General features: G+C 45.1%; 1 protein-coding gene and 1 long non-coding RNA gene across 4 annotated transcripts in view; one reads left to right on the top strand and one right to left on the bottom strand.

Moving 5' to 3' along the window:
• Positions 1 to 1,923: 1,923 nt before the first annotated feature.
• LOC308189622 lies at positions 1,924 to 10,181 on the bottom strand. Of its 2 annotated transcripts, XR_013946476.1 has the most exons (4): positions 9,679 to 10,181; positions 9,484 to 9,562; positions 6,745 to 9,138; positions 1,924 to 6,350 (listed from the first exon to the last, which is right to left on the bottom strand). It is a non-coding gene; the product is annotated as an uncharacterized lncRNA (long non-coding RNA). The 2 variants fall into 2 exon arrangements; XR_013946475.1 differs by having other exon boundaries at positions 1,924 to 9,138.
• Positions 10,182 to 10,412: 231 nt separating this feature from the next.
• Positions 10,413 to 12,257, top strand: part of CDH2 (cadherin 2) — a 118,836-nt gene continuing 116,991 nt past the window's right edge. Inside the window, exon 1 of one of the 2 annotated variants that reach the window (XM_080579825.1) lies at positions 10,413 to 11,184. In XM_080579825.1, the coding sequence (XP_080435951.1) occupies positions 11,110 to 11,184 (75 nt within the window). In that variant the 5' untranslated portion in view covers positions 10,413 to 11,109. Of the gene's footprint in view, positions 11,185 to 11,867; positions 11,887 to 12,257 lie in introns of those variants that run through there. The other variant, XM_080579826.1, reaches the window with a different exon arrangement.

The following is a 12,257-nucleotide window of genomic DNA, read 5'->3' as shown; positions in this document are numbered from 1 at the left end:
AGCTTTCAGAGTTTTTTTATTACACCTACAAATAAGTAGAAAACATACTGCAAAATTAATAGCATTCTGCAGCAACCGTTTAAGAGCAAGTAGTTTGTAATGTCTTAAAAATCTCTATTCAAGTTTGAAATGTCTCTGTAATGTGATTTTGGCCATTTATGTTATGAAATCTCGATAGCAGTAAAAGCTGAGTGTACTAATGAAAGCAGGAGCCAATGCTCTCTCACTGTTTTTCATGCTGTCTCTGTAACTACAGTAAGCATCCCTGCTCTGCAAAGCATCACATGCTTGGTTGTCTTTTCCTCCCAAAGTCCTATTTTGTCAGCTTTTTTGGAGGAAAAGTGGAGAACTTACAAATGCTTTAAATTCCCCAAATCTAGGTGTGAGCTGTAGCCATATCCCACTGTATAGCCACATGTGACACTTCAGCACATGTAAATCCCATTTGCTCATTCTCTGTAGGAGCAGTGATGACCAGGAGACCAGATATCAGAAACCTGCAGCCTTTGAAAGGGTCTCTCACAGGAACTAATCCAAGCAAATTGCTATGTCATTGAGAGCCTCATGTTACTCAAGTCATAGCGACCTGTTAGGGAGAAGATATGTTGAAAACTTCTTAGACGGGATTCTTTGGCTCTGTGTTGGACATGTGATACCAGAAAGAGAACAAATTTAGGAATTACTTCTAAATCAGTACCTGCTAAATGATACACCACTTTCTTCAGCAGGAGTGTTAAAATATTTTTGAGGAGTAAATGTAACTGTAAATGGATATACCTTTTACAGCCTTGTATTCATTCATACAATTTGTTCACTTGAGTTGAAAGGGGTAAGAGTATGAATGGCTGAGTCTACCTGCAATATGAAGTTGCTGTCAATGGAAAACAGAGCAGTTAAAACCCCTAAATGTTTAAACTCTCAAGGAATATGGGAGGGAGAAAGTCTCACCTCTGCATTTGCAAGCAATGGTCAGGAATTTGCTTCTGGCCATCATGAAGCAAGACACTGTCTTTGGCAGCAATAATTGTAAGATTTCTGCTTCCCTACCACCCCTCAAAAAGAGCCAGTATTGTGATTCTAGGGACTGAGTCATGGTATGGATATGTATGTGAAATGTGCAGAGTCTGCCAAAAGAATAAACCCTTTTCAAAACTATTAAAAGCTGCTCAGCAGGGTCATTCAGTTCAGACAGAAGTTTATGAAGATTACACAGCACTCTGACTCTATGGAGTTAACAGTACCAGGAAGGAATAGCTGTGAGGCAGAGTAATATTCACAGAGAAAACTCCAAATCAACCCAAGGCATGGCATTTAGTCCTTAAAATGCAAAGGCACAGCAATGAATCATAATGAATCCAATAATTTGTGTGGTTTTTTTTCATTTGGTTGTTTTTGTCTGGTTGTTTGTTTGGGTGGGAGGGTTTTTTGTTTGTTTGTTTGCTTGCTTTGGTGGGAAAACTAAACAACACAATTCTTTGGTTTGATGCTAACACCATCCAGCTCCTCAAAACGGTGACACATCCAATATTACCAGTCCTGTTCTGATCCCCTTGCCCTTCAGTTCCTCTACTGCAATTTTTTAGAAATTGACATGAGGCCCAAGCTTAGAGACGTTTATTTGATAGTCCTTAAAATCTTGTACATGTACTTATTGACTCATCTTGAGGTGGGACTACACATGCTTCTGTTTAGAAGACCAGAGCATGTTCAGGCAGAATCAAAGGGGACATGTATGCTTTAATGGATACGGAGACTCAGTTATTTAGTGGAGTTGGGCACTCCCGGCTTCCCAAGGGCACTTACTTGTAGAGGCAGTCTGGTCATGATGACTCCAAATCAGTGTGAGGAGAGAATACAGAGGGATGTAAAGTGATCAGTGTGGGATGGAAGTGGAAGACTGCCAGAACTGGAGCTGCAAAGAATGTATTTACAAAAGATTCAGTGCAAAGGAAAATGAGGGATCTTCCTGTAAAAGTCAAATGTCTGGGAACAAATACTGCAGGGTGGGTTTCAGAGAGAGAAATGTTACTTTGGTAAGCTGTGATTCTGACTGAGGAGCCAACTGATAACCAAAGAAATGGTGTGACAAAAGGATTAATGTGATCATTGTATTTGTTGACATGGGAGCATTGAACAGGAATCTGGTACATGCATTATACTAGTCTTTCAAATGACTACAGCTACTAGTGAAATACACTGTACAGTGCTGGTACCAGTATTTCAAGCAGCATTTTTAAAATTAGAGTGTCAGGGAAGAACTAGAACATTTATTAAATGATTGGAAACCTATATGTTTTAATGAAATACTCAGACTTTGCTTCAGTTAGCTTAATGAGGAAAAGTGCAGCCTTATCAAAGGTAACTGGTCTATAGTTCCAATACTGGGAACAGAAACATGAAAAAACAACTCTTCAGCTTATTGCTGAAAAAAATAACAAGAGTCAATGGCTGGAAATTAGACAAGTTAGATAAATGCAGTCTAGTCATGACACAGATATTTTTAAAGGAAAGAGTAGCCATCTAACAGCACAACTTACTACTACGTGTAACATTAGATTCTCCAACATCAGTAGTTTTTAAATTAAAGTTGAACTATTTTTTTTAAAGTACCTAGTTCAGGCAGCAATTATTTCAGCAGTATTTTATAACCAATATTACATGAAAGGTCAGCCCATAGACTTTTGTTCATTTAATCTAGGATATCTAACATTTCCAGTCAAATGATTTTGAAGTAAATCACAAACATGCATAAAGAATGCCTGAAAAACCTTGTGAGGCATATAAGCAATTTCAATGTTTATTTGTTTTTTCTCCAAAAAGCTATTCTTGGCTGTAGATTAACTGCTGTGTAATAGAGATACCACTGGGGTAGCATCAGTCCAGGTAGCAGCAGCATGCAGCTCAATGCTGGATGCAAACTCTTTCTGCAAATCAAAGCGAATGCTTGGGTGTTTAGCCCCTGCTGAGCTCCCTGCTGTTGCCTGCAGCTCTGGAGCTGTGAACAGCCTCCTTATAGCAGCAGCTGATGTTGCACCCTCTCTGAAGTGGTTCAAAGAAAGGCCCAGGCGTGGCTGAAAATGTGTCTGTCACTGACTTGTGAAGTGAGAGTTTCCACTGAAGAACAATATTCACTGGGAAAAATTAACTGCAACACACAAGGCTTGTGGTGGGTTCTGTCACTTTAAAACAAACCTCCATCTCTGCCTTAAAAACATGCCCTGCCTCTGCGCAAGTTATTGGCCCTGTTGGGAAAATTACCAGGCAATATTCTTAAGCCTGTGTTACAGTGAGGTCAAAATAAATGATGAAAACGGTCCCCTCTGACTTCAGAATATATAAACAGTGGATGCGATCCATTAGCAGTGGAGAAAAAGTAAGAGAGTTTATTTTAAAGCCAAAGAGTCCTATATTTTTGTTTTTATTTTTGGAATCAGCATATGTACTGAATAGTGCTCCTCAACACGGAAACAAATTTGGGGCTACATTTAAAATAACATACATATATTCTACGTTTCTACTCATAAATGCTTCTGTCAAAGCTCTGTTAAAAATGGGACAAAATTTCAAGTGTGACGAGCACTCAGCAGCTCCCATGGGTGCTAAAGGTGAGAAGCAGCAGAGCAAGGTTGATAAGGAGGACTGGTGTAGATTTAGGAGCCCTGGCTCATCTTGCTGGGGCAGTTAACACCTCAGTCCAAGCAGCCCTCCTACCCGTTGGTCTCACAGTAACAATGCCTTTTTCTTGTTTTTGTTTTTAAATCAGCTGCCTGGTAGCTTTCTGGGGCACTTTTCAGCTGTTTAGCTCCTATTTGACCTAACGTGTCGGACTGCACACTAGTGAGGAGGGGTACAAGCATGTTCCCCTCAGCTCTGGGGATGGAGGCCTCTTGGAAGAGACAAAGTGGACAGCTGTGAAGACTAATAAATCACAGTACCACAGGAACAGCTCCTTTGGTCTGAAAGAGCCCAGTTTCACACAGCTGTGTCTGCAGAGGTCGGCTTTCCCACTGTCCCTCTCAAAACATGTTGAGTTGCTGGCTTTCTGCAGGAAGGGCCTGGCGTCATGAGGCCCATACCCCAGATGTCCATGCTTCCAGGGGTCCAGGCTCCTTTAACCAAAGGAGAGTATTCTTCCTTCATGAATCAATGTTTAGGGATTTTCCAAAGTTTAGATTAATGACCGAGTTACATACATTCATACAGCATTTAGGGATATTTCAGATGTGCATTAGGGCAAAACAAACAGAAGATCACCTCAGAGAAGGAAGCCATTTTGAAGTCCTACTAATATAAAGATGATTCAAAGCAAGGAATTTTTTTTTTTTAAATCAGCAGATTCCTCTGAAAGTATGTAAGATATTGCGGCATCGGTATTTCACTGCGTGTCAAATTTTAACTTGGAGTGAATTTCTGCAGCCAGGTTGTAAACACTTTGAATAAGAGTACTAATATTATCCATCTACTTGTCAAATAAAAACAAATTTTCAGGTGCTTGAATCCAAAATGTCCTAATTTTCTAAAGTCTCTGAACTTCTTGCATCCTTGGAACAAACCATGTACAATGTGTATTTTAATCTGCAACTTTTGGGAACATTGACTGTGATCTAAAACTCACTTTTTGTAATTGCATTTTCTTTCCTTGAACCAGAAAATGGTATCAACAGGATACCAATTATATTATCATGCTGGGCCACTTTATATTCTACCTTCACATTTCCTATGGAAAACATAATTATCACTATTATAATCCACTACAAAGGCAGGTATCTATGAAGTGCAACTACAGCTTCTATTGACAACGTTTTTTTCACTGACGGAAGCCATATGTTTCCGTCGGCCTGTGAACAAGTAAATCTTAAAGCACTACAATTTTATTTCCAGTTTCTCATCCTACAGAAGTATTGTCTCAGTCCTCTCCATCAGTTTACCCTTTGAGACAAGATCAGTCAGACCCTGCTGCTCCTCCTCCATGCTGTTGGGGACTTTCAAGGGGAGCAATGAGGACATGAAAATATACATCTCTCCCTAACATCTCTCTGCTGCTAAATATACCAGAGACTCTTGGAAACACCAGAGCAGCTCCTGCAGTCTCCAAATAGGGTACGTAATTTGTTCAGTGAAGATGGTTTGTATACAGAATTTTTGCAATACAGCAGCTATTGGAGGAATAAGAGGCATATAAGGTGCAGACAGATTCTTTCATATGAAACTCCTTTGAAAATATAAAAAACTTAATTTTCAGATCCATAACAATGCCAGATTTTGGTCAACTTTATCAGTGACTGAAGAAGGCACAACCTCAGCATAAGAACTGTAGTTCTTCCAAGGTCAAAAAGTCTAAGCTCCGGAGCCTGGGAGTAAAATCCCTCAATGAGATGGCAATAATAACGTCATAACAAAAATAAAATATTTTCCTTAATCTCACTCTTCAAAAAGGACAAACAAAATTTTCTCAAGTTTTCAAAAAGCACTTGGCTCAAAACAGCTGGCCAGCACAGAGAATTTCATCTAGTTAGCTAACAAAAAAGGGGGAGAGGGTAGAAAATGAAAATAACATTTTGGTATAGAAAATATTAGGCAAATTTAACTACAGGTGTTGTTAAAATCTCTGTTTAATAATGGAAGAGGAAATCTGTATGGCAGCTCTCTCTTACAATTTCATTAAAGCAAATTATTATCTATGCTGTTTTACCATAAATAATTAGAGTTCCAGTTTCGTAATTTTTATTACCTAGAAGTCGGGAGTAATAAGGTTGTTCTTGTGGAAATGTACAACATTTCTTTTTTGAAGGTGTTACATAATTTTTAGAGAAACTAACAGGTATTGTGCAAGTAAAATTTGGCTATGGCTAAACAGGATCTCTGGGACTGCGCAGACTGCATTAGCCTGAAAAAGATTAGACTTCTGATCCCAAAATAATAACATGGTTACTAGATTTTAGTGAGAAGCTGATCAGGAAAAAGGAGGTACTTCACTTCGAATAAGTAAAAATATTAGCAATTAAAAAAAAGAAAAAGGTTTCGTTTAGTGAAACTAGCTTTTTAAGAGGCAAGCCCAACTCTTTCTATTGGCCCACTTGCTAATGAAGCAGTTCTATGAAACTGTAAAACTTTCTTCTGTGCTGACTAGAAATTATCACAGGCCCTTGTTACAAGTCGTCATCCTTTCAGTCATGCCACGTGATTAGGGTCTTGTTCCGGAAGATAATTTTTTGTTGTTGTTGAAGATATATGACTGAATAGAGATGCTCTGCTGATCAGAAGATCTTTTCCTTTGTCCTGATTTTCAACAGAAAGTCTCCAGACCAAACAGCTTGAAAGCACTGGGCAGTAATGCTGAATGAGACCCTCTAAAAGAACACACTAAGCTTCACTATGTTGATTCTTAAATCATCAAACATAGGGTATAGACATAAAGCAAATTACACAATATGCAAATAGGTTGTATCACAGCTGTATTGCATATGCTCAGCATCTCCTCTATAGAGAAATCCTTTGCAAAATGTACTAGCAATTAACAGAAATGTAAGTGGTGACAGATACGACTTATCAGAAAGTAAAAAACATTCTTTCACATCATATATATGTATATTAGCATATATAGCATAGAAAGCGATTAATGCTGATGAGGGTTGCTAAAGCAGAAACAGAACTGCTATATACAACATTTTTTCATCTTAACCTAGCTGGTTTTCAAATTTGAGCAGAACAGCCCACAAACTGCTGCAGCTTTAGTTACCTTACCATGTCTTGCATTGGCTCGATGTAAGAAACAGACTGGAGAAACTTGCATGTTAGGTAATGATAGTGCCAGGAAAGCCAATGAGGGTAAATTGGTTAAGTTCTGTAATAAATTACAAGACACAGTCAAGTAAATATTACCTACTCCTAGGACTTTTTTTTTTTCCTGAAGACTACTTGCCTGAATAAAAGAACAATTAGAATTTTTATTTTCAGTTCTTATAGGTGATCAACATGAAATTGTGAATTTAGAAAAGCACCCAGAGTGCATAATTCAAAGGGTCATATTATTCTTACTGAAGTACGAGAAAGCAGCACTAACAACAAGGCTTTTATTACCTCAATTTGAAAAATATTTAAGCTGTTTTGGCATCGACGCCATTCAGTTTTTCTTTCCCACTTGACACTATCTACACAAAATTGCATTCTCCCTAGCTATGCGTGATTGTCTACTTCCTAAAACAATTATTTTCAAGTGTTGCCAATGATTAACAATCTTATAATTCAAAAAATCTCCACCCTTAAGAATTTTGGATGTGTCAAGTAGGAAAAAAATACTATTTTTGCCATTACTGTGATAAAACTCCTTATTAAGAATTGAATGTCCTGGGAAAGAAAAGGAGATTGCAGGGAATGAAAAAACTATTAATTAGGTGTTTTGGTTTTGTTTATCAAAGACAGATATTTCGTGAGATGTAACGAAGATAGCAATAAAAGTGGGTAAACTAATATGCCCTTAAGTACTTTTGCTCATTATCTTTATCCCTCCATTATTAATTCTAAATAATGGAGTATGGCCTCCATCTTGTAAATATTTAGGCATATGAACAGTGGTATGCAGTGTGTAGTGTGACTGAATTTGCTGAGATTTCACGTATAAATGTTTGTCAGATCAAGGCCTAAATTGTAAGTAAAGTGCTTTATTTGCATAATTTGAATCGAGGACAGTGGTAGTGGCAGTACCTGGCAGATTAAACATAAGGATAGGCCCACACGGGAAAAGTTCTTTTATTTTTCAAAATATTTGAAGCTGTGAGCACACTAGTATGTTCCAAATTGAAAACATTCATTTTTTACGGAATTTTTATGAACCCTAGGAATGAAAATTAATTTGGACAAGTTGAAAGAGAGACTCAACTCCATGACTAACATGGGAATTACCCTAATCCTCTCTTCAACTTAATCATGGAATTTTAACAAGTTTTTTCTGGAAGCCCTTGAGATCTCCTAGGTTGAACATTAACTTATGTCCATTATTCTTATACTACTTAGAATACACTCATAAATGCAATCTGTGGCTGAGTTATGAGATAAACCCTTCGAGCTCTAAATCACTTGTTTGAATATTGGCCAGAAATTGTCACCGTTTGATGACTTTTGCATGATATATGCAAAAAGGGCTGATGATCTCAATCTAGTATCAGTTCTAACTCCGAATCTCCAGCTATGCCAAATTATTGTTAGATTATTTCTGTAAGAAGCTGTTTTCTGGAGCTCATCCTACAGATCAATAGCAGAAGCCCCGAGGAGCCATCCATGTCTGTGAGCAACTCCCAAGTTTCTCCTCTGCTGCCTCTCACCCACAAAAAGATTCAGTGCAGAGATTCTGCCTCAAAAAGTATAAGGCACCCCTGCTCTATTAGTTTCTCTTGATCACAGCACCCAGAACTGGGAAACTCCATGAGCCGGAGGGCACTTTTGGTTACAGCTGTGTAAATGAGGGAAGCCACCTGCTTGATAGAAACATGTTCAAGACTAAAAGATTCAGTAAAACAGTGTTGGTGAGAGCAATTTTTCTGCCAGCGCTACTATTTCTGCTAAGTAATTTAAAGGCAGCAGCAGAACCGTTAAGAGGCATCAGCCAGAGCTTAGATCTGGTAACCTTCCAGATATGCTGCAGAGCCTTTTATTTTTTTTCAGGCCTGTAGGGATGGATGGGTTGAAGGAATATGAGGGATAGGCTCCTTTACGTAGTAGGTAATTACTCTCGTTGGACAGTTGGTTTATGGAGGTGTTTATGTTGTATGCTTTGCATTTTGTAGAGCACTTGTAAGACTGAAAAAATGCTCAAAACAGAGTAATTAACAAATGTTACTATTATGTCTACCGACCAGAAAATACAAATAGAAATCTGTTACTTGGGGAAAGTCAACATTTCATAAGCAGGCACAAGCAAAATCTCGGGGTAAGGCCTTAGACCTGATAGAGCACACGCTCTGGCAGGTGCCAACTTGGGGAAACTCATCCTCGTAACAGATAAAAGCACCAGCAGCATTGTTCCGGCTCACTTTCCCCCAGTCCCAGGCTGAATTTTAATCCAGAAGCTCATACCAGGCTTCGTTTCCATCATTTACTGCTCGTCGCAACTCGGCTCTGCTACAATTTCATGGGCTACAACTTAAAAAAAAAAAAGAGAAAAAAGGCGGGGGGGGGGGATGGGATGGGATGGGATGGGATGGGATGGGATGGGGGGGCTGTTTTTCTATTCCGGTCTGTGTCTCCTCGCTTGATTCTCCTCTGCCTTTTATTGCCCCCAGGTTGCTCCTGGCTCGCCCCCGGCCCGGCTGCTGCCGCGGCGCGGCTCGGCACGGCTCGGCACCGGCTGCGCGCAGCTCCCCCGCCGCTGCTGGCTTTTTCTGCCTCTCCCTGACTTGGGTAACCAGCTGCATGGCAGCTCGCAAGCGACCGGTTATTTTCAATTTCGAAGCTAATGAAACCGGCATCGTGCAAGTCTGTACTTACCCCGCCTGTCCCCGACAAAACATAAAAGCAAATCCGGTGTTTTCTGGCAAAGCCCGAGCATGGCGTTTTGCGTTATTTTCTAAAGCAGGGAAAGAAGAAAAGGAGAAAAAAAAAAAAGCAGAGACTGAAAGTATTTTACTTGCAAGCTCGAGATGCTTTAAAATAAGATAAGATGCTTTAAAATAAATAACACACCATTTAAAATCGACACCTCATGAGATTCTCTGGGGGCCAGATCCTCCCCTTATTATGTCCCAGGCTGGGAGCTCTGGTGCATGGACGCAAAACAACTTTGCTCAGTGACCTGTGGGCGAGGGGAGATCCTTGCCAGCTCTGCAAATGACCCAGCAGTGATCCTTGCTCCTGTAAGTGCTCGCCCAGCAAGGCTCCCAGTTTCTTTCCGCTATGCACGCTCACATTTTTGGCCCCGCGGACTGCAGCGCCGGCCAAGGAGCCTTTGAAAACACTCGCTGAGAAATTCAGCAGGTAGCTCGGAATAAAGCGGAGAGCGGGGGTGGGGGGGTTAATAACAGGAGGGAATTAAAAAATAACAATAAAAAAATAAAGCACCCCGTGAAGCCGTAGCAGTTGAGAGAAACTTGCGGCGCCGGCAGCAGCCGGGGGCGTCCCGGAGCCCCCCGGTGGGCTTCGCCCAGCATCCAGCGTCCCTCGGGGAGCACCGCGGGGCCGGGCCCTCCCTCCCCAGCAAGTTGTGCCCTCCAATTTCAGTACATTAAGTTAGCGGGTCGCGATTTTTTTTTTATTATTATTATTTATTTTTTTTTTCCCCCCGAGGCCGGCAGAGCCCGGTGCTCGCCGTGCCGCGCTGCATCGGCCGTGCGGCCGGCAGGGAGCGACGGGAGGCGGAGGGGAGCTGCCAGCAGCAGCAGCAGCAGGAGGCAGGGAGGCAGGCACCGGGCGAGCACACACACACACACACACACACACACGCACACACACTCACGGCAGGCAGAGGCTGCTCGGTATTGTTATCGCTGCGCTTCGGCGGAGGGCTGTGCGTGCAGGGGGAGGGGTGGAGGGAGGAGAAGAAAGAGGGAGAGAGAAAGTGAAGGGGGAGAGAGAGAGAGAGAGAGAGCATGCAGCAGGGCTGGGGCCGGAGCAGCGGCGGTGCCGGCACGCCCGGGCTCAGGCGCTGAGCGCGGCGGGGAGGAGAGAGGCGGGCACGATCCGGGCGGGGGCACGGAGCCGGGCACAGCCGCCGCACCGGCCTCCTCGCAGCAGCAGCAGCAGCGACTACTTCTTTCTTATCTCCCAGCCTTTTGTTCGCCCATCCTCCTCCTCCTCCCTGCCCACCCTCTGCACAGCGGGGAGAGAAAAGCAGCCTGACCCAGAGCTGAGTTTCACCCACCCTCCGCCTCCTCTCTCTCTCTCTCTCCCCCTACCTCTCCCCCCCCGCCGCATCGCTGCCCATGAGCTAGAGCGGCAGGCGGCAGCTCAGCGCCGCGGCAGCCGGCTCGGGCAGGCAGGCAGGCAGGCAGGCAGGCGGGGGCACGTAGCCGGTGCCCGACCGTCCCCGCTGCACCCCTCGCCCCGCTCCGCCGGGCTCCAGCCGCGCTCCCGGGACTGCCGGGGGCCGCCCTGCCGCCGCCGCCCCTCGTCGCCTCCATGTGCCGGGCAGCGGGAGCGCCGCCGCGGATCCTGCCGCCGCTGGCGCTGCTGCTGCTGGCGGCCCTGCAGCAGGTAAGCGCGGCCGGGCTGCGGCTTCTTTGTTCCCCGCCGGGGACCGGGGGGAGCGGGGAGAGGCGGCGGGGGGCCGCGGGGAAGGCGGCAGCCGCGGTGCCGGACACCTGCTCGGGGGCAGCTGCGGGGAGAGGGGAGGGGGGGGTCTGCAGGGTGCCCCCATCGGTTTGGGGACAGCAGGTGCCGTGGGGGGGGTCCGGCTCCCGCTTTGTCACCGCGGGGGACAAAGTAGCGGAGCGGACCCCGCGTGGGGAGCGGGGCGGCGGCGGGTCCCGAGACCCTGCTCGGGCTGGGGAGGGGGGCGCTCCGCCGTGCCCCGCTAATCCCTTCCCGGCAAGAATTTAATCAGCCCGTACCGGGGGGGGGGGGGGGGGGGGATTTCCAGCGGGACGGGCCCGGGCTGCGAAGTGGGGGGCGAGTCCCGCTCCCCGCCGGCCCGGGGCTGTGTGGAGCGGGGGGACCGGCTGAGGGGAGGGGGCGGCCGGCGCGCCCCCCGGCTTTGTGCTGGCGGAGCTGGGCGGAGGGGGCGGTAAATCTGAGGGACAGATGGCGCAGATCAGCGCCTCTTAACGGCACCGACGGCCGGGGCATTTCTGCTGGGCTGGGGGGGCGAGGTGAGGCCGGGCAGGCAGCGGGGAGAGGACCCCGGGCCGCCGCGGCTGCCTCAGGCGGGGCTGCCGGGGGGGGCGGCCCCTGTCCATGGTGAGCACCGGGCCGGCAGCGACCCCGCTGTCCCCCCGCTCTCTGAGGGGGTCCCCCGGCTTCTGCCGGCCCCCCCGGCGGCTTGCTCCGGTCGGCGAGGTGCTGAAACGCCGAGGGATTTTCTCCTTCGTCTGAAGAGGACCGGGGGCTGTCCGTCCGTCTGTCTGGCGTGGCGGAGGAGTGTCCGGCTGGCCGTCAGCGTCCCCCACGTGAAAGCAGCCACCCTGCTCGAAAACTTGTGATGTGCCACTTCAGGATTGTTTTTTCTTTTTTTTTTTCAGTACCCAGAACCTTCAGTACAGACTGCTTTTGATTGGCTTTATTTTTGCCTTTTTAATTTTTTTTTCCTTAATGCTAGTATCTTAGCAGAT

The sequence above is a fragment of the Anser brachyrhynchus genome, assembly GCF_964034855.1.
Source record: "Anser brachyrhynchus genome assembly, chromosome: 2".
Taxonomy (NCBI): Eukaryota; Metazoa; Chordata; class Aves; order Anseriformes; family Anatidae; genus Anser; species Anser brachyrhynchus.
The sequence above is the reverse complement of the archived record's forward strand: the minus strand, read 5'-3'. Positions and strand labels throughout refer to the sequence as shown.